The 23,001-nt window shown below is 50.7% G+C and overlaps 8 protein-coding genes across 8 annotated transcripts; 5 read left to right on the top strand and 3 right to left on the bottom strand.

Annotated features, from left to right (window-relative positions):
- Window positions 1-426: 426 nt before the first annotated feature.
- Window positions 427-3,091, top strand: CCM_05809 (PALB protein; the record flags this gene model as incomplete). The annotated part of the gene is made up of 4 exons (XM_006670953.1): window positions 427-444; window positions 499-812; window positions 865-1,075; window positions 1,136-3,091. The coding sequence occupies 4 exons, from the start codon at window positions 427-429 to the stop codon at window positions 3,089-3,091; spliced, it is 2,499 nt and encodes an 832-aa protein (XP_006671016.1).
- Window positions 3,092-3,647: 556 nt separating this feature from the next.
- Window positions 3,648-5,009, bottom strand: CCM_05808 (Zinc finger domain-containing protein, C2H2-like protein; the record flags this gene model as incomplete). The annotated part of the gene is made up of 1 exon (XM_006670952.1): window positions 3,648-5,009. One exon carries the CDS (start codon window positions 5,007-5,009, stop codon window positions 3,648-3,650), a length of 1,362 nt encoding a protein of 453 aa, XP_006671015.1.
- A 5,097-nt stretch (window positions 5,010-10,106) lies between these two features.
- On the top strand, window positions 10,107-11,510 carry CCM_05807 (alcohol dehydrogenase, zinc-containing, putative; the record flags this gene model as incomplete). Its single annotated transcript, XM_006670951.1, has 5 exons — window positions 10,107-10,522; window positions 10,608-11,118; window positions 11,181-11,209; window positions 11,289-11,354; window positions 11,414-11,510. The coding sequence occupies 5 exons, from the start codon at window positions 10,107-10,109 to the stop codon at window positions 11,508-11,510; spliced, it is 1,119 nt and encodes a 372-aa protein (XP_006671014.1).
- Window positions 11,511-11,533: 23 nt separating this feature from the next.
- CCM_05806 (uncharacterized protein) lies at window positions 11,534-11,944 on the bottom strand (the record flags this gene model as incomplete). Its single annotated transcript, XM_006670950.1, has 1 exon — window positions 11,534-11,944. One exon carries the CDS (start codon window positions 11,942-11,944, stop codon window positions 11,534-11,536), a length of 411 nt encoding a protein of 136 aa, XP_006671013.1.
- Window positions 11,945-13,426: 1,482 nt separating this feature from the next.
- Window positions 13,427-14,170, top strand: CCM_05805 (uncharacterized protein; the record flags this gene model as incomplete). The annotated part of the gene is made up of 1 exon (XM_006670949.1): window positions 13,427-14,170. The coding sequence occupies one exon, from the start codon at window positions 13,427-13,429 to the stop codon at window positions 14,168-14,170; it is 744 nt and encodes a 247-aa protein (XP_006671012.1).
- Window positions 14,171-15,431: 1,261 nt separating this feature from the next.
- On the top strand, window positions 15,432-15,888 carry CCM_05804 (Yippee zinc-binding protein; the record flags this gene model as incomplete). Its single annotated transcript, XM_006670948.1, has 2 exons — window positions 15,432-15,530; window positions 15,652-15,888. 2 exons carry the CDS (start codon window positions 15,432-15,434, stop codon window positions 15,886-15,888), a joined length of 336 nt encoding a protein of 111 aa, XP_006671011.1.
- A 352-nt stretch (window positions 15,889-16,240) lies between these two features.
- On the bottom strand, window positions 16,241-17,615 carry CCM_05803 (uncharacterized protein; the record flags this gene model as incomplete). The annotated part of the gene is made up of 3 exons (XM_006670947.1): window positions 16,241-16,508; window positions 16,567-17,435; window positions 17,502-17,615. 3 exons carry the CDS (start codon window positions 17,613-17,615, stop codon window positions 16,241-16,243), a joined length of 1,251 nt encoding a protein of 416 aa, XP_006671010.1.
- Window positions 17,616-17,827: 212 nt separating this feature from the next.
- On the top strand, window positions 17,828-22,752 carry CCM_05802 (eukaryotic translation initiation factor subunit, putative; the record flags this gene model as incomplete). Its single annotated transcript, XM_006670946.1, has 8 exons — window positions 17,828-17,843; window positions 17,945-17,956; window positions 18,536-18,546; window positions 18,615-18,655; window positions 18,702-18,922; window positions 18,987-19,058; window positions 19,111-19,169; window positions 19,228-22,752. The coding sequence occupies 8 exons, from the start codon at window positions 17,828-17,830 to the stop codon at window positions 22,750-22,752; spliced, it is 3,957 nt and encodes a 1,318-aa protein (XP_006671009.1).
- Between the last annotated feature and the right edge of the window lie 249 nt (window positions 22,753-23,001).

The raw sequence follows: 23,001 nt of genomic DNA, 5'->3' as shown, positions 1-23,001 counted from the left end.
TTCATGGCGGCCAAGAAGCGTGCAAAGGCGCTCCTGGACAAAAAGCCAAGTGGCATGTGGCAATTGCCATACAAACCCTGCCGCTAATCACATTACAATCCGTGACGATATTATTGTGGCCCGTCTGTCTCTTTATTGACACCATTTATGTTTATTCTTCCTTTTCTGGCCATCTGGTGTTGAGAGTCCGCTGCGTTGAGTCGACAATACCCGCAATTTACAAACCAAGATGAACTTTGGCAACAAACCGAGATATTCCTATACCGGGATGTCATCCCACCATCCAGTAACATGGCCTGCATCACACTGCCTCACTGCCCCATTCGCCAGCTGACACATCTCGGCCAAATTGAAACTAGAGCATATACGTCACGTTGGAGTTGTTGTTTTGCAACAGGTGCCATGAAGCGCTTCGACTGAACAAGAATGGAGAAAGACGCGCAGGTAAACCAACGAGCGGAGCCCGCCCTCCCATGCGCTGCAGCTGACCCTCCCTAGGTCGCCGAAGCTCTACTAGCAACCTCAACCGGCCAGGCCGCGTTGGACTATGCAATCCAAGCAGCTGAGCTCTACATGCGAGCCGCGAGCAGTACTTCGAAAAAGCAGGATGCCGCTCGCTTTCGACAGAGATGCAATGCACTCATTGCCCAAGCGGAAAAGCTAAAGACACAGCTACCGAAAGCGCCGCTGCGGCTAGATGGAGCCGATATTTTGCGCCAGTCCTCCTTATTGCACGGAAACGAGTTTCCGCCGTGGGAAAAAGATCCATCCGATGCTGAATTCCAGCACAAGTCGGGACAGGAGCTGTTCACGTATGATACCGGGTTGCGCCCTTTTGCAACACGCCGCTGATTTCCCCGCCAGTGACGAGACTACGTTCAGCCTGTCACCAATCCAAACAGAAAATTTCGCCTCATGGCAGAGGCCGCGAGATCTCTGCGACATTCCTGATGATGACCTTGATGCTTTGATGAAACCCACGCAGAGCTGCAACTTGGTCCAGGACATCACTACCGACTGCTCTGTTGTAGCCAGCCTTTCCGCCGCAATCGATATGCTGACAGGCAAGCATTCGGTAATAAGCACTCTACTGTGTCTCTGCTATGCTCATGATACTGACACGTGAAACGAAAAGGTGCTCGCCTTCATCATCCATCCTTTTAACCATGACAGCGGCTATCCTAAGATATCAGCTTCTGGAAAATACGTCTTTCGAATGAACTTTAATGGCTGCTGGAGACGCGTTGTTATTGATGATCGACTACCAGCCTCGAGAACCGACAGGACACTTTTCGTGGTAGATAGACGGAACCCACGACTCATCTGGCCAGCGCTTCTAGAAAAGGCCTATCTCAAAGTGCGCGGTGGCTACGACTTCCCTGGCAGCAACTCCGGCACCGATTTGTGGGTGCTTACAGGCTGGATTCCTGAGCAACTCTTCCTTCAGAGGGAAGACTTTGATTTAAGCACAACATGGAGGCGGATCAAGGCCGCTCATGAAACACAGGACGTGGTCGTTACCCTCGGAACCGGTCGTATCTCTACCGAGGAAGAGGAGGTCATGGGTTTAGTTGGAGAGCATGACTATGCTGTCCTTGACATGGACTGTTCGAATGGAATACGAAAATTACTGATCAAGAATCCGTGGTGCAATGGACCTGTGTGGACTGGTGCTGGCTGGTCTACGCCGCAAAAATCTTCGACGGCCGGAATGATGCAGGACGGAGACATCGCAAGCCGCAAAACGGATCGATATCCCTCTGGCACCCTGTGGGTTGCGTTCGAAGATGTGGCACAGCACTTCGAGTCCATGTACTTGAATTGGAACCCAAAGCTTTTCCCGTACCGCCAAGATCGACATTTCAGCTGGAGCACGCCACCAAAATATCTTGCTGCATCGCTGGTGCGCAATGTGCAGTACTCCGTCACCTGTCCTAGAGGCGGCCTCGTTTGGGCACTCGTCAGTCGCCACTTTGTTGATCAAGAGCTAGTCATTATGCGAAACCGGCGGGGCTCCATGGCTGCTATGGCCGAGCAGCTTGGGTACATGAGCATCCTGATATTTGAGGCTAACGGTAAACGAGTGCAGACCAGCGAGGGACAGCTGTATCGCGGCCCTTACGTCGACTCTCCGCAAACCCTGGCCCGGCTAGAGACTGAGCCAGGCAAACAATACACCGTTGTCCTGGATCAGCAAGAACTACCGCTGAAGAACTACAATTTTACTCTTGCTGTCTTTTCCGAGCTCCCCGCTGAAGTACGCGAGGCCCAAGAAGCAATGTCGCATTTCCAAGAGATTGAGGGCTCATGGAGTCGACGCACAGCAGGCGGCAACTCATCCCTTCCGACCTACTTCATCAACCCCCAGTATAAGCTCTCCACAACACGAACCGGTCCCGTTTCTATTCTGCTGACGACTGGCGACCAAGACGTTCACGTCCATGTCGACCTCGTTTGGGCGGCTGGAAAGCGAGTGTCCTCGATTCGCGTTAAAGATCTAGCTGGAACATCTGGGGAATACAGACAGGGATGCGCCGTTGCTAACATACCCAAACTCGACCCTGGTATCTATAGCTTGGTTTGCTCCACCTTTGAAGCGAACCAGACGGCAGACTTTGCCCTTAGGGTATCATCGACATCAGCCGTTGAGCTAGAGAGTGTCCCTGCCGATGCAGCTGGTCGTCTACGCAACTCCCTCACGCCTCTGGCACTCACTGAACGAGAAGAGCGGATGCGCGCCCAAATTCGAGTCTCTTGGCTTACCCGAGGAAGCGTCTGCGTACGGAATGTTGGCCCTAAAAGTTCAAGAGACGAGTTTGTACGGCAGCCCTCTTCGCTCATGATTCGTGTCTACATTGTGCATGGTTGGGGCCCCGAGCAGCTGACAGTTGCCGAGTCTGGCGATGGCGAGTTTGTCGAGTCCACAGTGGCGCTGCGGACGCCGGAGTTTGATCTTGAGCCGGAGCGGACACACTCGGGACAGATGTGGCTTGTTGTTGAGATAATTGGAGTGCACAATACTCCCACATCACTTGAAATGGATGTATTTAGCGACTCCCCAGTACATGTTGGTCCATGGCAGAGCTGGTGATTAGCCGGATACGGAAATTTTCAGTCCACGTGGCAGACACGTATTGCGTGTCTAGGAACAATGAAGCCGAAGATGGAAGAGAAAATGCATTGGATATAGCTTGCATCAAAACAAGGATAAAATCATATTGTAAGTTGCATTCGTATCTTCGTGGTATCATCGCCTCGGACACAAAACGTGAACATTTTAAAAGCGCAACGCCAGCTTAGCTAGCTACCCAACCGAAGGACAGTGAAGCAAATAAATAGACAAAACAGCCGCTGCTGAAAGAAGGTGGCGGCAGCAAATGGCGCAGAATGACGGCGCAAATCAACGTCGGTGTCAGCATACCGGAGCCTTCAACGTCTGGGACTAAACACGGGGACATTCTGCAGCCTGTGAGAACCGCAGGCTGGAACAAAAGGGCTATGACCTATACAGCAGGGCCTCTCCGTCTACGGCCACGATTCGGGCCATCTGGTCGTTGGGACAAAACTTCTCGCAGCAGAGGGTCGTCTTTATCTCTGTCTAAATGGTGAACACGAACGTGCCTACGATTCACAAAAGTTAGTCATGGCTATAGTAGGAGATGGAAACGAGAGTAGACATACCGTTGCAGGTTATCTGGACGCGGATATTTATGCTCGCGATCGGGACAAAATGGGCAAACGTATCCTGGAGAATCATGCACTAGACCGTGCCGAATCATTTCATTTTTGCGCTTGAACCCCTTTCCGCCTTCACTTCTCGGGCAGCCCTGGACCGGACAGTAATGCGGTCGAGCAGAAGAGTGCACGTTGGCATGCGAATTTAGTAAATATTGTGTCTGAAATGGATGTGCACCGCAACCATCAAAAGTGCAGACATAGCAGCCAATCGGGCCGCTTGCAATGCCGTCAATGCTCATGTGCGACTGTGTCGAGGGAGAATGGGCCGTGTCTGCATCAGAGCCCGCTCGAGAGATATCATAGCTGGAGCTACGGTGTAAGGATGCAGGCGGATACCCATACGATCCGCCCGACGATGTGATGGAGTGTGGCGACGGCAGATTTCTGTGGTATGTGTCGTTGGGTGAAATGGGCGGCGAGGTGTGAGTTGCTGATATTGGAGGGAGTCGGGGGGTGGCACCTGGTGGTGAGGCCGGGCATTTCGGAATTTGATGAGGTGATATAGGAGTATCCTTCTCGATAGGCGGGATTCTGTTGATGTCGCCAAACGTTGACCGGATAGACGGCAAGCTTTGGCCTAGTTTCTCCGGCCTAGCTGAATCCATTTGCAAGGGAGGTAACTCTCCGCTCGCAGGCGTGAGTAGGGGCGGAGGCGACCGAGTTTCGGACTTGATGCTAAACTTTACGGCGGAAGCGCCTCGCGAGAGAGTGGACAAGCTTGGCAAGTGGTCGTCCCTCAAGGATAGCTTGCGCGTAGAGATGGAAATGTCGTTGGTGAGCTGCGGTAATGACATATTCCGCTCTCGAGGCGGCCGTACGGCTTGTAGAGCATCTACTGCCAGATACTGCAGACTTGGATCCCCAGAACTAGTTGACCCATGACGATGCCTGCCCTCAAGAGGTGCAGGCGGAGTTCGTCTGCCCACCCCAGAGAATGTGGCGCCGTGCGAAGTGGTAACAGTCTGCCGGTGATTTGAGTGCCTCATAAAACCAGTATTTGGCTGAATAGCTGGAAGTTGGTTGTTTCCCGTCAGAGGGGCACTCATAGCCTCGTTTTTAGAAGAAAGGAATGCTCGTGGGACTCGTTCCTGGCTGTAGCCACTCGGTTGAGATCCCAGAACGGCACTTGATGTTGGATGGAATTTGGAATTCGAATGTTCGTGATAGTGGGATAGAGAGGAGGAAGTTGACGGACTTTTTCGGTATGCAGTCGATTCGAGACACAAAGAAACTGCTTGCTGTCGTGACTGGTGCTTTTGTACGGCGGTCATTGTGGTGTGAAATTGGAACAGCGGCAGACACTAGCTTGCCATATCCTCGAAGACGCTGAAAGGAAGTTATTCTGCGTTCTTGCAACGTATACTAGAGCCAGTGTATGCGGACAAGTCGAAGCCGCTGTCGGTTCCTTGGAACAGTAGAGGCAGTTGCAGCTGCCGGGTTTCCACGACGATTCGGTTGCGTATTGGTACCTATGCTCTAGAGACCGGCTTCCAGAGAAGGATCTTTCAGCAGGTATGCGGAGTTTGGAGAAGGAGTGAGAAAGAAATAATATATGTGCGCGAGTTTGGGCTTGCTGGGGTCAATGGTGCGGCCGGGTGGTCTAAGTGTGCAAGTGACGGTGCGCCTTGCACAACACCTTGGGACAGGCGCTGTGATATGTCGGTTGCAGACTGACAAACAGTCTTCTGTCAGCAGCAAGGCACGTAATCATAAGATCCAGCGCTAATATACGGATTCCAGGCGGGTGCGACGATTGACGCGCAAGAAACACGGCGCTGGCCAGGAGTGGCAATCGAATGGGCTGGCAGGCTGGATGACACCAATGCTGATGACAAACAACTCTGCTCAACAACGTGGCTTCGGTGCACGTATGGCTGTCTGATACCAAGAACAAGTGAGTCGTACCAGTATGGTGCGTTCAATGGAGTGATGGAAATTTGTGGCGATGCTGCGGATGGTGCGCGAGAAGGTTTCGGCGCCACAAGGCAGGCTTTCCGGCCACCCAGCCCTGGAGACGTTTCCTGTACTTGACACAAAGGGCAAGTAGGATAAGTAGGATAAGTAAGAGGAGGCGCTGTGAATGTGAGAGACAGGAAGCGACTGTATCACACCGGCCAAGTGTACAAGCTGGGGTCGGTCAAGATGAAACAAGCTGTACTGTGCTTCACGAGACTGGGTAACAGCGAGGCTAGGCGAAGCTTGAAGGACAGATGCAAGCCAAAAGACGGAGGAGAGGGGAAGACAAAAGGAAGGAGACTTGGTTGTGGGTGTGCCCCGGAGAAGGCGTCGTTGAGTCCAACCCAAACGTGGATAGATCTGGATGGGGTACAGTCGTGTGCATGTACAAGACAGTACGGGGTGCTGCACCTGCGACAGGGAGCAAGATGGCAAGACGCGGCTACGTATCCGAGCTGACGGAAGCTGGTATCAAGTACAGGATCAGGAAGCTAGGCAAAGGAAGAGGCTTTGGGCGGATATGTTGCTTACATGTAAAACTGCATGTATGGGGTAATTTTTTTCTGCGGCCCTGCCCAGCCTGGGGAACCACGAGGAGGCCGATGAACATACGACAACTCAACGCCGTTGCGTACCACTAATCTAGTTACTGGCTCTTGAAAAAAAAAAAAAAAAAAAAGTACACACACCAGGGCGCTATTACCATGTACTTTGTTGTCGGGAGGGAGGGAGGGGGCGACCAGGCAGCCCCAACGAATTGAGCGGCTCTTCCATCGCCTTCTCAGCCCTTGGTGGGCGAGCAGGCAAGGTCTCGATCTGCCGGATCAGCCAGCAACTTTCTGGGGCTGCTGCCCCCCATCCAGATGGCTTCGGAGGAAGCACGGCCTTTTCCCCTTGCTTTAATTTGCCCATATGCCTGTTTGCCTGTTTGAACTTGTAGTAATCCATGCACACATAACTCGTCAACATGGCGCGCGCCCCCCCCGGCCAGGGCTGGGGAAACTGGGGCAGCAACTCTGCCAGCCAAGTTCCAACGACCAGTGGATTCCTTTGCTTGGATGAATGGATGGACTAAGCTATTATGGTGGATGCATAAACTCGCTGCCCCATGCGTCCGCGGCTGGCATGTCTTTGCAATGCGGCTTCGGATGCTGCGCAAGAGGTACATGACATGGGCTCCAGCCTTCAACACCTGCAAACTAGTTAACAAAATGGGCCAACCCAGATGGCTGTGTGGGGGAGAACCATGCGTTTTTCGACTGGACCAAGACAACCCGCTAACTAATAACTAACTGACAAACTCGCCAACTTACCAAGAGGGCTGAAGTGCTCGGTTGACTGGGGTCAGAAACCAAACTAATTACAGTTAGCAGGTCAGTCTCCGTTACACTGGGAGCGGCACGGCGACGCAGAATGCGAGTTAGAGTCCTCTGCCTTATTATTATTATCTGGGTCTTCCTTCCCCAGTCCCCAGTTCCCAGTCCCCAGTCCCGGTGACACTCAGCCCCAGGAAAAAAACAGTCTGGGGCACCCATTGCTTGTTCTCAACGCCACCAATGAACTTGTATCGATCATTCCCACTCTTTGAGAGGGCGGCATTAACGGGTCCCCTTCTTCCCTCTGACCCAGCGAGCGAGTTGCGTTACTGGCAGTTTGGTCAAAAGGCTCTGGAAAATATGCCGTGGCGTGGAACAAAGTATTTATAACTCGACCCACAGACAATGTTGGGAGTTGCGAGTGCCCTGGCTTCTTGTCGTCGTTCCATTCAACACAACGAAGCTCGGTGACAGCAAACCCCAGCCGGCTAGCGTCGCCGTTAGCGGCAGCCGCGGAAGTCGCCAGTCAATGCTGTATCTTCTGCCTCGAATTCGAATTCTGGCTTGAGTGACAAGAGTAACTTGGACGCCAATCCCGGGTATATGCGCTGGTCGATTCGAGGGTTACGGCTGAGGCTCTTTGGTTGGCTTGCGGTGGTAAAGTACAAGTTACAACGAGGGATGCCCCAAAAGGATCAAGTAGCCCCGTCTGGGGTGAATTTTGACTAAAGCGTAGCAGGGCCATCCCGGAATAGCGGGGAGGCACTCCGTTCGAATGTGGGGGAATACACATGGACTTCTCTAGTTGAGGATTTATCTTCATCGTCATTCGCTATTGTCATTGAGGCTCCTCCAAGTCATGGTCCCCTCCCACACCATCTCTAGCGGGCTTGCCGTTGGGCTATCCGTAGCCATTACCAACAGTAGAATTAATACATAGGTTGAACAACAACGTTGCTGGACACGGTTCCCGGCGCTGTCTAAATAGCCATGTAATCGCACCAGTCCTATTGATTCAGGTTCAGCTATGTCAACAACATGCATGCAGGCCTCACCCGTCTGCTTCTTATCCTGCGAGCCAAGGTATTCTCTGCCACGCAGCATTGATACTGGGTATGCATATAATCAATCAGCCTGGCTAGCTGCATGAGCGAATTGGCCACCCTGGAAAGCCGGGACCGCCCCGATCAACTGCTGGACCTCCTCTTTTGGTCTTTATTATTGAGTTTGAACACCCCAAGTCCAGGCTCCGGACTCCATATTACTACTCCTTGGTCTTATTCGTGCGTTGGCTCTTCGGAGCCGCTGTAGTCGTCGGCCGTCCCCGCACCTCACCGTACCCACGGATGTTGAACATGTACATATGTATCTACCGTCATCGGTAGACACAATCCATGAACCATGCCACAATCTGAAGCACGGTAACGCCGCCTTTGGAAAATTGAACGAGCGCGGCCAAAAAGTTAGGAGAGGAAACAAAATCTTTAATAATTATTAAAGGAGACTCTGGGAGTGACTGTCGTACCATTCATTACTCCATGCCAATACTACCAACACATGGTCAGACGAGTTGTGAACCCATTAAAAAGGGTTGGCATTTGCAATAACTAGACACTGTTGCACAACATAAACAAGGCATCCTTTGATCAGAGACCAGCCGGCCAGCCAGCGACCAGAAACTAGCCCACCAGTAACTACAAAAAGCAAGGGGAAAAGGTGTCGTCCTCTCCACACTCGGCGAAACGGCGAAACGGCTTCCCTCGTCATTCTGCTGGTCATAGCTCGAGGTTTTAGAGGCTAATATTAAGCCGCGAAGACTATTTACCCCTCTCACTATCCCCTCTACGGACAGCGCCTGCGACGATGGAAAGGCAGCCTCTTGTTGTCTCCAGGCACAGTGAAGAGGAGGGTTGTAGGGGTCATGCAAGCGTCACAATTAAGTTAGCTGAAAGCTGCACGCCACGGCTCACGCCCGGGCCTCTCTGACAACAAAATAATTCAAGTACATAAGAAGATTTCTTTGTTGCCGGTCAAGACATCACCACATCCTCTCTCTTGGCACTCCTAACTACCTCTTCACGGATACTCGGGCGGCGCTCGGGATTTGTGTCTTTCAGCTCTAATCTTGATAAAGGCGCCACTTCTCTTCCCTTTTTTCTGAGGCATGGACTTGTAAGCGTTATCCCATGCTGAGGCCGAATCATGTGATTCTTCCACGGCAAGGATTAGCGAGCTCTTACTTCACTCAGACCCATTCTCGCCTTTTTCCAGAACAAATGCAGTTTTGAAGATTCGGAACCCCTCGCAACCTCGTAACGCCAGCCGCAGCACCGGTCGATCCAGCATCCATCCATCCACAACCCCCATCTCTCTCTAATAGTTAGTGGGTCGGTGCTTCCACTTGCGTGCCACAGCCGGGGGCGGGCAGCATCCGCTGCACGGACATGCCAACCGAACAACGCTGCAAGGAGAAAATGGTCGAGAACAATTTTTTACAAGGTAATATGGAGCTTCGAGACATGTGAAACAAGCTCCAGGTCACCCTAGGCCAGGGCTGCCCCCCTTGCAACTGGTCTCCTAACGTAAGAAACTGTCTTGATAATAGCGTCGATATGACGGCTATCACGGTGTCAACGCTGAACGTGTCAGTACAATCAGTTCGCATTGTGAGCTTTTTGAGCACTCGAATTCCCCTAAAAGGTGAAACCTGGACCACACATGATAGCCCCGCAACCCCCACACGGCCTGCAAGTCTCTTCCCCGCAACCCGCTCAAATAAACTACCAGTACGGAGTTAGACAGCCGTCCCAAGTCTCGGGCTGTTCGGATATTCCACGGCGGGAAGGGCTAACTCTTACTACCCTTTACCGAGCATCAGCCTTTTTGCCAACCACTATCTGTTGTTGCCGCCCACACACGCTAGATGGGGACGAGCCACATTCCCAAGAATCATTAAGCCTCATTGCGTTGCCAAGAAAAAAAGCTGCCAGAGTATCAGACCGTATTCATCTACCGCTGCGCGACGAATTTTAGTCTTTTTATTGATTACCAACATCAGCTCGTTTTATTAAGTCCGTCATGGATATCCCAACCACAATGAAAGCCGTCATCTTCGATGGCCCTCGAAAGGTCTCCATCCAGGACCGTCCCGTGCCCCGAGGTAAACCAACCTTGCCATACGTGCAACGGCATCTGTCGTCCCCCTGGCTAATGAAACACAAGTCAATGATGACCGCGATATCATCATCAAAGTACAAGCTACCGCTCTTTGTGGCTCGTAAGTTCGGCATCGCCTCATCCTACCCAGCTGGATGCACCTTCTTCATACATGAGCTAAGACGGCATTGCAGCGAGCTCCATGTCTACCGTGGACACCAACCATCGGACACCGGCTTCATCATGGGCCATGAGTTTACCGGTATTGTGGTGGAAGCCGGCGCACGTGTCAAGACTCTCAAGGTTGGTGATAAGGTCGTATCTCCGTTTACAACCTGCTGGTTCGTCCGACCCGAGTAACTGCCGTATCTCCTTTCTGACTGCCCAAAGTGGCGAATGCTTTTATTGCCAAAACGAGGCAACCTCCCGCTGTGTTCACAGCAAGCTATTTGGCTCTGCCGTTCTCGATGGTGGCCAAGCTGAGTATACGCGCATCCCCATGGCAGATAGCACTGCCATCCAGGCACCCAAATCCATTTCCGACAAGGCCCTCGTCTTGATGGCTGATATTTTCCCAACCGGTTATTTCGGAGTAAAGAGCGCCGTAGAACTGCGGCCAAAGGTAGACATATCGCAGTCAACCTTTGTCGTCATTGGCTGTGGTCCGGTCGGAATCTGTGCCATCATCAGCGCTCTTCATCTCAACCCAAAGCAGGTATTTGCAGTTGACAATGTCGACGGCCGTCTGCAGACGGCCAAGAAACTTGGAGCTGTGCCGCTCAACTTTGACGATGGCGTTGACAAGATGAAAGAGCAAGTTCGAAACGCCACTGGAGGGCGTGGCGCAGATTTTGTCATCGAGGTGGTTGGCCTATCGCCCGCCCTGAAGACGGCATTTGACTTGGTGCGCCCGTTTGGTGCCATGAGCAGCATTGGTGTCCACAATGCCGAGGTAAGATAGCATGTGTATTCGTCTTATTGGTGTGCTTTTCATAGACTGACTGCAATTCTTAGATTCCTTGGAGTGGTGCCGACGGCTATGCGTGAGTAGCGGCTGTGCAAGCATGCAGGATCCCCAAACTGACCGAACATCAGCAAGAACGTCCGTTTCCAGATGGGCAGATGCCCAGTCCGTTCCATCTTCCCGGAGGCTCTCGCTCTCCTCGAGAAAAAGCAAAAGGACGTAGAGTAAGTCCAGCGCCTTTGTTGATAATGACGACATGTAGATTGACAGCAGGCGTCTCTAGGTTCATGTTTGACAACATCATGCCGCTGTCCGAGGCAGTCGGTGGGTATGACATGTTTGACCAAATGAAGGTCCACAAGATCGTTTTCGTTCCATAGAAGATTACTTGTTAAATCCAGACCTAGTTTTGGCGTGGCTTGACCATGCCCTCCTGCATGATGTAATACACCACTGTAGAGTCATTGTGCAGTGTTGCAAGCACAATCCTCTTCTCGCGTGTGTCCGTATTTGTGAACGAGTCGAAAACAGCCGCAAAGTCGGCTAGAGACCATTTTTCCGATAGATGAACTGGTAGTACGAATTCGTGTACGGCTTCCTGGGGCACTCGCTCGCCGGTAGCTTGCTCTTGTGCAAGCGCTGCGATCTGGTCATCTGGATGCAGATATAGTCGCTTGCTAGGAAGACCTTTCACCAAAGCCCTAGTTGGGCCCTTGAGGTAGATGAATTCCAGATCTGTCCAGTCATGCTGGTCCTGCAAATTTTTCATGACAGCAAGGGCCGCATTTTCAGGCTGCTGAATCCGGGATGACATTTCGACAATATCGATGGGAAGCTCGAGTCGTTGTAGCTGCAAAACATGAGCGGTAGAGTGCGATATGGAAGTGTAGAGCTGAGGTTGAAGAGTTAAGGTGATTGCAAACTGCTGGAGGAAAGGCTAGTTAGGTAGTTAACCTACCCTACCTACCCTACCACCTATGTAGTGGAGCCTCCCAGGCACAGATAAACCCTGATGGGCGCTGGGAAACGTTGGTACATTAACTTGATCATTCTTCCTTTGCCTACATACCTACCTGGGTAGGTATTCGTCTGACACATAATAAAGGATAAAATTAGTTCGTGGCGCCGCGAAATTCGTTTGCTGCCAAGCCAACTTCACCACGTCACCCCGGCTCAGCACTACCTACGTAGATAGACGGTATAGAGGCATCTGATATTATCCTTAGAATAATAGGCGTAAAATAATAGTAATGATAAGAATGTATTCATACCTACCTAGGTAGTAGTTATGTAGTTATGTACCTCCATTACGTTGCGATTTCCATGCCACACCAACATGCCGCCAATATGCCTCTACTCCCGCTGGTTTGGCTCTCTTGTTTTCCTGTTGCATGATTTTTTTTTTTCGCATTACGGGAAATCTGAGGCCTTGTTCTCTACATAGTTTTGCCTTGGTTTTATTACGTCGTTGCCCGTGGATATTTTGTGATTGAAACTGGTTGCTGGATCCACGAATTTGCCCCACACACCAGCGATATCCCGTTTCGGTACCTACCCAGGGCCGACCATTATTTGTTTCATCCCCAAGAAACTACACAGCTACATCCCCGGCTATGCATTGATGTCTCCTCTTAAATGGACTCCCATAATTGCACTGAACCGTTCCCAGCTGCAGGCGAGACGAGCGACGCCGCGCGCAACCTAGGCCACGAAGATGGGCGGACCACCATCGCCACCCAACCCACCGCATCGTCGTCCATAAGTAGTCGTCTACGACGCCTCTCTGTCACGTTTGAGGAATCGGGCCCCCCAGAAGGATTCATGGCTGCAACTGGAGGAATCGCTTCCTCCATGCTCACGGGACGATCCGCCAGAGGCTCGAGAAGCCTGTCCATCGAGCGGCGCGACTCGGCATACCAACTGCAAGAGGCATCACCAGGGCTCATACGAAACAACACCATACATTCAGTGGCTGAGGAACAAGAGCCTCCACGCACACCTTCGGAGCTGTTTGCCGCAAAGTTACAAGAGCCGACTGCAACCGCAGCATTCCCGAACGGATACCACTTCCCGCCCAAGCATTCGTTTTGGCATTCCACGAAAGACGCGAGCATAACATTCTGTAACTACTTCATCACCCCAGTTGGGTTCCTTGTTACATTATATGGCCTCAATGTTGTAGCATGGGGTGGTATGCTTTTTTTGCTTCTGTGCAACGCATGTAAGCCGTCACAGACCTCTCTGCCATGTAAATGCTCGTGTCGTGTGCTGACTCGCTTCTGTTTTAGCACCAGCAATGTGCCATCCAACCTGCAATGACATCAACTCCCCTCGCCGTATCTGGATCGAGATTGACTCCCAGATTTTGAATGCCCTATTCTGTGTCACGGGGTTTGGTCTGGCGCCATGGCGCTTCCGGGATCTCTACTTTCTTCTGAAATATAGACTGGGTGGTCAAGAGATTGCCCTTCGACGGCTGGCAGGAATTCATCGAGGCTGGTTCCGCTTACAGGGATCCACGGATCTGGAACCATCCATCGGCCCAGACAACGTCGCAAATCGAGCCAATAAGCTAGACTCTGACCCTATACCCTACCCTGAAGACAAGACTCCCGATGCACCTCTGACTGGTGTACGAGCCCCCGCCACGGCTTTGTGGAGGCTCGATTTTGTGATCTGGTTCATGGTGGGCAACACGCTGCTTCAGTGTGTCCTCTGTGGATTCATGTGGGGAATGAATAGATACGATCGACCCAGCTGGTCTACGGGTCTCTTTGTTGGGTTGGGCTGCACTGTAGCCATCATTGCTGGGCTCGTCATGTTCTTTGAAGGCAAGGCTGTCAAGGGCGTCGAAGGTGTACCAGTTAGCCAGGCGGACATGGAAATGCTTGCGAGAGATAGGGAGCGAGGCATCTACCATTTTAATAATATGGGGGACAAGGACGAGGAAAGAAGAAAGAAGGAGTTAAACAAGGGCCACGGTGAGCCGGGGAGAATGAAAGGGGCTGGTGGCCTGGTAAAGGATAGTGAAGATTTATAATGCTTCGCCTAAGATAAGAGAAGAAATATAAATCGCAATCACGAAGCCTGAAATTTGTTCAAGTCTGGTCAGTGAGACACGGCATCTGTTATGCCATTGTGGTATGTGGGATAATGATAATATATTGTGGAGGTTGTGTGGGCTCTAGAGAGGTCTTATATACCCTATAATATGCCGCTATTAAAGACAGTAGCGTCCTCACTACCAATTATCCCTTAACATTCTAAAATATAACCTCTATAATATAACTCTAAGATATACCCTTCTAAGATATACCCTTCTAAGATATAACCTTTAAGATATACCCCTTTTCTTACTACTATTATAAAAAAGCCTTCTTTAATAGTAATAGTAATAGTAATACTTATAGGTAATAGTAATAGTAATTCTAGCTTAGTTTTTATTAATAGAAGGTAGATAAAGGTAATAGTAATAGTAGTTTTAATAGTAGTTTTAATAAATTAATAAAGGAAGAGTACTTCCTAGTAGTAGTATCTACTAAAGCCTAACTACCTAGAAAGGAATAGTGGTTTCTACTAAAGCTAAAAACTAAAAAAAAAATTAAAAAATTCTAGTATAGCTAAAGCCTAATTTATTATAATTATTATTAAAAAAGGTTTATATATATTACTATTAATTATTATACTATTATAATATATAGAATAATAATAATATATTATAGAGGTTATATAGGCTTTAGAGAGGTCTTATATACCCTATAGTATTGCTAGTTATATTGACTATACTATAGCTTAGTACCTATATGAGTTAAGGCCTGTTTTTTAATAGGGTATTAGATAGGTCTCTTGTTTAATATATAATTTTCCCTTATTATAGCGCTATTAGGCTTCTATTATGTGTTAGAAAAAAAAACCTAGTCTATTACGTATTATAATAATAGCAGCAGCGTTGTGAAAGGGGAAAATTACATGTTGACCGGAAACGTGTCCAGTGCCCTGTGAGTGTTCAGCCAGCAGCGAGCCGACCCCACCGCAGTGACAAGCACTCCGTGGTTTTGCCCACCTTGAGCCTCTACAACGCACCGTCTCTCACTGTTCCTGACATCTCGTGAACAACCCTCCTTCTACCCAAAAGAGACACACGGACGCTTTTTCTCTCTGACCACTCACGACAAAGCGGCGGCCAAGGAAGCGAGAAGCACTGCTCAACTGCTCCATTAGCCACGACGTCACCAGACAAATCGGCGCCCTGAACAACGCCAACACCAGCACCAAACCAGCAGCAACCGGCCGCGGGAACCATGGGCCTGTCCTACAATACCTACCTCAACAGCACCAAAATATATGGTTGCAAAGCCTGCAAGGCCCATCTGGCCAACCATGAAGACATCATCAGTAGGGTACGTCGAAGCCAGCCACGGAATGCCCGGCAGGCAGGACAAGGCCACAGTTGGCGCTTAATAGATGCCGAGCCAGAGCCGACGGACGAAAATACATGTTTTCCCGTGCTAACCATTCCAGAAGAACTTTCGAGGTCAGCACGGCAAAGCCTACCTCTTTCACAGCGTCGTCAACATTGAAACTGGCGAGCCGAGCGAGCGAAACATGACCACGGGGAGGCACATTGTCTGTGACATCACATGCCGGCAATGCAAGGAGACGGTTGGCTGGAAATATGACAAGGCGTATGAAAATACACAAAAGTACAAGGAGGGCAAATTCATCCTCGAAGCTGAGTTGCTGTGCAACGTTGCTTGATTGCGCCCACGGCCCTGTACGGGAGTCTCTATGAGATTGTTTTGGTTTATCGAATCTTCTTCGTTCTTCGCCTGTAGGGAGTCTATTTAGGACTGGGCCGAAGAGCAGTATACGTTCCATTCACTCGGCCCTCCATATGGCGTTGGTTCAGTTGGCGTTTGGTCACAGCGCACATCGCATCATAAGTTATCAGCGAGTTCATATTTAAATTGACAATATTCAAATGTATCACGCTCTACGTTGAGTTTAGCACTTTTGCGACTCCAACCCATATGCCTTGGCGATATTGCATAGCCAAAAAAGGAAATCGGCCAAGCTCTACACCTGACTCATAGGTGCGTAGCCTGCTAAACTATGGGCGCTCAATAGGATCTTCTGCCAGCAGAGGTGCAACCTCCTCGTTGACGCGCAGAAACTTCAGTGGCGGCTTCACGATGCCGTTGAAGAGGAACGTCGCATACACCAGGATGACAAAACCCAAAATTTGGAGCCACTTGAAAGACTCCCAGCCTAACCCAAGCGAAACTACCCAAATAAACAGAGTTCTGCAGGTATCTATTGTTGAGCGTGACGTGGCACTGACTGAACGAGTGACCGAGAGGCCGAAGAAGTTGAAGCCACTGCGACGTACTTTGTTAGCCATCTCTCGCATACTGCGCTATCCGTCGTTCCACTTACCCAATACTTATCATGATCAACAGGCTACTGAGCCACACGGCCTGGTTCTGTGTCATCTGGCGCCAACCCTCGACGATGTCAAACGTGCCATAGCGGCCGGCTTCGGTGCGGCCAACAATGAAGTGCATGACAATCATGCCACCAACAGTCACTAGGAAACCAAAGAGGCCCTCCCAGCCTACGACCTTAATTGGCTCGATCGGCGAGTTCTCCAAGATCCATTCCTCCAGAACAAACTGTGTGGCGGTGAAGACTTGCGCGCCGGCAATCAGGAGAACACCAATAATGGCTCGAGTGGCGTCGGACAGGGCCTCACTGTCGTCAGCCTGCATGCTGTGGCGCACCTTTTCGTCTGGCCAGATAGTGCCTGCGAGACCGACCACGGCGACGCCAGTGACGACGCCGAGGAGCGCAAGCCACTGGAAGAGGAAGAGGTGGCGGCGGAGGAAGATGACAGAGAAAAGACCGACAAAGAGCACGAGGGCGCCACGGGTCATTTGGTAGATGGACGCCGCCACCAGAAGCAGACCAGCGTTCATCAGCGTCGTGCCTAGAATATCGCAAATGGCAGGCAACGCGAGCAGGATGATGCCAAAGCCTTTGAGCAGGCCACCCTTGCGGCCGTGTTCCTCCTCCTCCTCCTCGGTGTCTGGGCCAATATCAGCTGTATCGTCGGTGCTTATAGCTCGGTACTCCGTATTCGCGGCGGCGGAGGCAGTATCAAAGAAGCGGTTGTAAAGCGTCATGAGCCCGATGACAAGCCAGCAGCCCATCTCGCCGACAAACATTTGGGCCGTCTGGAGCACGGGTTGATTGAAGAGTTTCCGCTTATCGGGGTCACCATCACAGTGTCGCACGCATTGCATATCCTATGGATTAGACACGCACATGTCAGCAACAGTATTATAGACGCTTGTCTTGTCCCTCTTTCGCACTGTGGAGGAAATGGTAGTTTGCCAATTTACCTGGTACTTGGTGAGGAGTGTGTTGCAGACACCCGTCAGTAGCATCATGGCCACCAGGAACAAAACGGCCCCACGCGACGTCATATTGAGCGCTTCCTAGCAACAACAGTGAAAGGGTAAATATATGCCTATTTCCAGCCGCTCTTGTTGGAGATGAAGATGCAGAGCCCATGAGCTTGGCGGAGAAAGGTGGGTTGTTGCCCGAAACCAGGGTAGCCCATCTTAGCTAACATCGCGTCTTGTGACATACTAGCTACCTACCTAGGTACCTACCTACCTAGGTAGCGTGACACACAATGAGTAGTCCTTATAGTAAGTCGATTTATACACTTGCTGAGACCCGATTTGCTTTAGTATATCGGATTTCTGGTTTACTATATATTCCATCTTCTAGAAATGTACTTCCATTACAGCATGCAAGAAAGGTACCTAAAGAGGTACCAAAGTATCTACCTACAATAGACAGGTACTAGATACATACCTACACGCGTAAGGCCTGTTTTCTAATAGGGCACTAGACACGTTTTCTACTCAACATGTTTTTTTCCCCTATCATAACACTATTAGGCTACTACTATATGTTAAAGATCTTTTATATTTTTTTAGAAGCTATATTAGACGCCTAATAGTATTATAATAGGGGAAAATTAGCTATTAAAAAAGAGACCTATCTAATACCCTATCTAAAAATAGGCCTTACTTACATATATACTATATAAAAGTGGTCCAACAGGGCACTAGGCATATCCCCTATTACACACCTAGGTACTAGGTAGGTACCTAGGTACCTACTTATATATATAAGGCCTATTTTCTAATAGGGCACTAGATATGTTTTCTACTTAATATATAATTTTCCCTTATTATAACGCTATTAGGCTGTTAGTATATGTTAAAAAATATATATATTTTTTATAAGCTATGTTAGAGATGTTAATAGCGTTGTAATAGGGGAAAATTATCTATTAAAAAAACGACCTGTCTAGTACCCTGTCTAAAAACAGGCCTTACTCGCGTATGTACCTAGTACACCTAGTACTTCGCAGCCAAACGCATGTACTGTATTGTAATGGTATGGAACAGGTGTACTTTATCCTGGACGAGACACCATGGAAAAAGCTGGGGTCTCTGGTGGCCAGTAGTACTCCACACCCGCACTCTCCGGTGTAGCGGCAAATTGTCTGTCGCCCAATTTTTTCATACTCCTGTCGACTATTTAGCAGTTCAATTGCCCAAGCCTTCTAGTCGAGTGTGGCCAGGTTCCTTTGGCTTGCTTCCTCTCCATTGTATCCTCTTCATTTTACTGGTCAATCCCTTCTCCTCCTCTACTTTCTTTGCTTGTGCCAAAAAGATGGCAGCTGAGAACGCGGGCCAGGCGCAAGACAGTCCAGGTAAACTACCTTATCCGCCGTGGCTATCCTCTCCTACAGGTGACATGGAGCTAACTTTGTGCAGTTGATGCCGCCAATGATGTCAATTCCGCCTCGGAAACCTCCAATGATGTCGAAAATGGTGCTGGAGTAGAGCGTCCGTCTGTCGCGTGCCGTCAAAGTGTCACCTCTTGCTTACACTCCAATAGCTCTCCTTAACGTCACGATTGTGCTCCCCGGCTCGAAGCCCTCCAAAATGCAAATAATGGTAATTCTTCCTTATTTTCGGTGTCTTTCTGACGGCTGGCACTAACTCGCAATAACAGGTATCATCCCAAGAACAGGTGCACGAGGTTCGCCAGTCCATTATCGACCTCCCTACCGCGTTTCGATACACCTGCTTCCACCTCGAGTTCCAGGGAGTAAAGGTTCAGGATTTCATTTCTATTGCCGAGATCCCCGGAATTGGACCCGACCCAGAGTTTCACGTCGTCGAAGACCCTTACACCGAAAAGGAGGCGCGCATTCACCTCGTTCGCATTCGCGAGCTCATCGGTGCTGCAGGCGATCGAGTTGATACCACTCAAGGTGTGTTGGCCGGGACCTCTCTCTTCGAATTTGCAAGCGCCGATGCCCGGCAGCCCACCGACGAGTCCAAGGAATCCCCCACGGAGAAGCAGTCTCCAAAGGAAGACTATGACTTCCAAGGGATCCCTCCTCTGTCCAGTCTTGTTCCTGAGCAGACAACCACCGCCCCCAAGACGGTCAAGACCATTTCTCTGTCGACCTGGAACCCTCCTCCTTGCCATCTGAGACAGCGCGGCCACCTGCTTTATATCATCGTGACGACCAACGAAGGCGACCAATTTCAAATAACGGCGCACGTGTCTGGCTTCTACGTCAACAAGTCTTCCAACGCCAAGTTCGACCCTTTCCCGCGCCCAGCACCCAAGGGCCAGGCCGCTCACTCTCTGTTGGAGCTCATCGAGCTCATCTCGCCTTCCTTCAGCGAGACTTTCCAGCAGCTGCAGGACTACAACAATACCAAGGACCCCCTCTCCACCTTCCAGATTACCAACGCAATCCCAGCTGCTCCGTGGGTGGTCCCCTCGCCCAACTCAGCTCTCTGTGCCCACATGCCAGATGCTACGCGACCTCAGGAGACTTATCTTCTAGCCGGCGTCGACAACACAGACACCCTGCGAGACTGGAACGAGGAATTCCAGTCCGCCAAGGAACTTCCTAAGGATACCGTTCAGGACAGGGTCTTCCGAGAGCGACTCATCTCCAAGCTATTTGCTGACTACAACGATGCTGCCACCAAGGGCGCCGTCATGGTCGCTCGTGGCGAAATTGCCCCTCTGAACCCTACGGAGTGCACTGATGCTCAAATTTTCGTCTACAACAACATTTTCTTCTCTTTCGGAGCTGATGGCGTTGGGACATTCACCTCTGAAGGAGGCGACGAGGCCGCACGGGTTGCCACCGGCAAGGACGTTGCTGGTGTACGGCTAGTGAACCAGCTTGACATCGACGGCCTCTTCACTCCCGCCACTGTTGTTGTGGACTATATCGGGAAACGTATTGTCGGCCAGAGCATTGTGCCTGGCATCTTCAAGCAGCGCGAGCCTGGCGAAAACCAGATCGACTATGGCGCAGTTGATGGCAAAGACATCGTCGCGGCTGATGAGCGTTTTGCTGGCCCATTTAGTAAGCTGTCAAAAGCACTCAAGGTCAAGCCTCACGCCGTATGGGACAAGGACGGAACAAAATTTGACCTGGAGGCCAGTGTTGAGACCAAGGGTCTGATGGGCACTGATGGTCGCAAATATATCCTCGATCTGTACAGAATCACACCATTCGATATTCCATGGCGGGAGGAAAAGGCAGAGGAAGCGGAGTCCTCTGCCAGCTATCCTCACCGCATGACAGTTCTCCGCCCTGAGCTGGTCGATTCCTTTGGTCGCTTCCGCATGAAGCAATGGGCCGAAAAGGAAATTGCAGAGCACGCCAAGGAAAGTGATGGCGAGTCGGAAAAGTCTGAAAACGCTAAAGAAAGAGATTCCTGGCAGCCCGATCTGTCTAAGTTCAAGTTCTCCCTCAACCCCGATGTGTTCAGTGGACAGGTGCCGCAGACGGCCGAGGAGACGGCCGAGCTGGAAGCTGATGAGAAGGAGGTACGAGCTGCTTGCACATACCTGCGCGAGCAGGTTATCCCTAGCCTGCTTCGCGAGCTGTCCGATTCCGACGTAAGCTTTCCCATGGATGGTCAGTCTCTTAGCCGTCTCCTGCACAAGCGTGGTATCAACATTCGATATCTTGGTCATGTGGCATCACTTGCTACTGATGGCAGGCTCAAGTGTCTACGTGCTATCTGTATCCAGGACATGGTGTCTCGTGCCTTCAAGCACGTTTCAGCCACTTATATTCGTGCACTCCCTCTCGCCTTTACCCCAGCTTGCATTGCCCACTTGTTCAACTGCCTTTTGGGCTACAAGGTCAATGCTAAGCCTCGCTGCGAGGTCAATGTTCAGCTTCGATCGATCTACAAAGAAACTGACTTCTCTTTTGAGAGCGTTACACCCGAGAGCCTGCGTCGTAACATCGAAGAGGAAATCTTGAAGCGATACAGATACCGATTGGAGCCTGAGTGGATCGAGAGTCTTCGTCCTGTTCAACTGCTCCGTGAGATCTCACTGAAGCTGGGTCTACAGATTGAGGCTAAGGACTATGTTTTTGAAGGCCCAGTCCTGGATTCCAGCAGCACCAATGGCGCAAGCGAACCCGCGCAGGCCAACGCTCAGGCCCAAGGAGATGCCAAGAAGAGCAAGAAGAAGAAGGGTACCCGGGATGTCTCTCCCTCTGCTCTGCAGACTCCTCCCTCCACTTTCAGTCCAGATGACTTCATCGACATTGTTCCTATTGTGAAGCATTCCTGCCCGCGCAGTGCTTTGGCTGAGGAGGCTCTCGAAGCTGGTAGGATCTCTATCCTGCAAAACCAGAAGAAGCTTGGACAAGAACTCCTTCTGGAATCGCTGTCTCTTCATGAGCAAATCTACGGTATCCTGCATCCTGAAGTGGCCCGAGTCTACAACAGTCTGTCTATGCTGTACTACCAGCTGGACGACAAGGAGGCTGCTGTAGAGCTCGCACGCAAAGCCATCATTGTGTCTGAGCGCACCGTTGGTGTGGACTCTGCTGAGACGCTCCTTAACTATTTGAACCTCAGCCTGTTTCTCCACCAAGCCGGCGATAGCAAATCTGCCCTTTGTTTTTCCAAGCATGCGCTAGATTTGTGGAAAATTATCTACGGTCCTGGACATCCCGACTCCATTACAACCATCAACAACGCCGCCGTGATGCTGCAGCACCTGAAAGAATACCACGAATCCCGACTGTGGTTCGAGGAGTCTCTCCGGGTTTGCGAGTCCGTATTTGGAAAGCAGTCTGTCAATTCAGCCACTCTATTGTTCCAGCTCGCACAGGCACTGGCGCTTGATCATGATTCCAAGGGAGCTGTGAACCGCATGCGCGAGTCTTACAACATCTTCCTGAGTGAACTCGGCGCCGACGACAAAAATACGAAGGAGGCCGAAAGCTGGCTGGAGCAGCTGACGCAAAACGCCGTGTCGATTGCCAAACACGCCAAGGATGTGCAGGAACGCCGCATCAAGTCCGGCATTCGCGCGCCTTCCCAGACGCTCGCCCCCACGCCCCAGCAGCGCGGTAGCTCCAGGGTGGACTCTCGAAGCATCGACGAGTTGATCAAGTTTATCGAAGGTGATCAGGGGGGCAAGTCCAAGAAGCGCACCGGTCGTGGCAACCCCAAGAGGCGAGGCCAAGCTGCTTGAGCCTTCTGTATCATTTTAGTGTTGCATAGCGTTGACATAGACGGTTGGGAAAATGTAAATGTATAGGTTGAATGGCTGCACATTTGTTTGGGCGATTTTCATGGGTTTTGGTTCGCATGGATATGGCTTCTGGAGCAATAGGTTGGTGGCGGCCATTGGTGGGTCGGCGTAGTCTCGCCAGTTCTGAAACGCCACTTCTGATGTACTATTAACAATACGTGCCTGGCTTGGCACAAGTCCTAAAATAAT

The sequence above is a fragment of the Cordyceps militaris genome, assembly GCF_000225605.1.
Source record: "Cordyceps militaris CM01 unplaced genomic scaffold CCM_S00004, whole genome shotgun sequence".
Classification (NCBI taxonomy): domain Eukaryota; kingdom Fungi; phylum Ascomycota; class Sordariomycetes; order Hypocreales; family Cordycipitaceae; genus Cordyceps; species Cordyceps militaris.
Note: the sequence above shows the minus strand (reverse complement) of the source record. Positions and strands in the feature narration are given on the sequence as shown.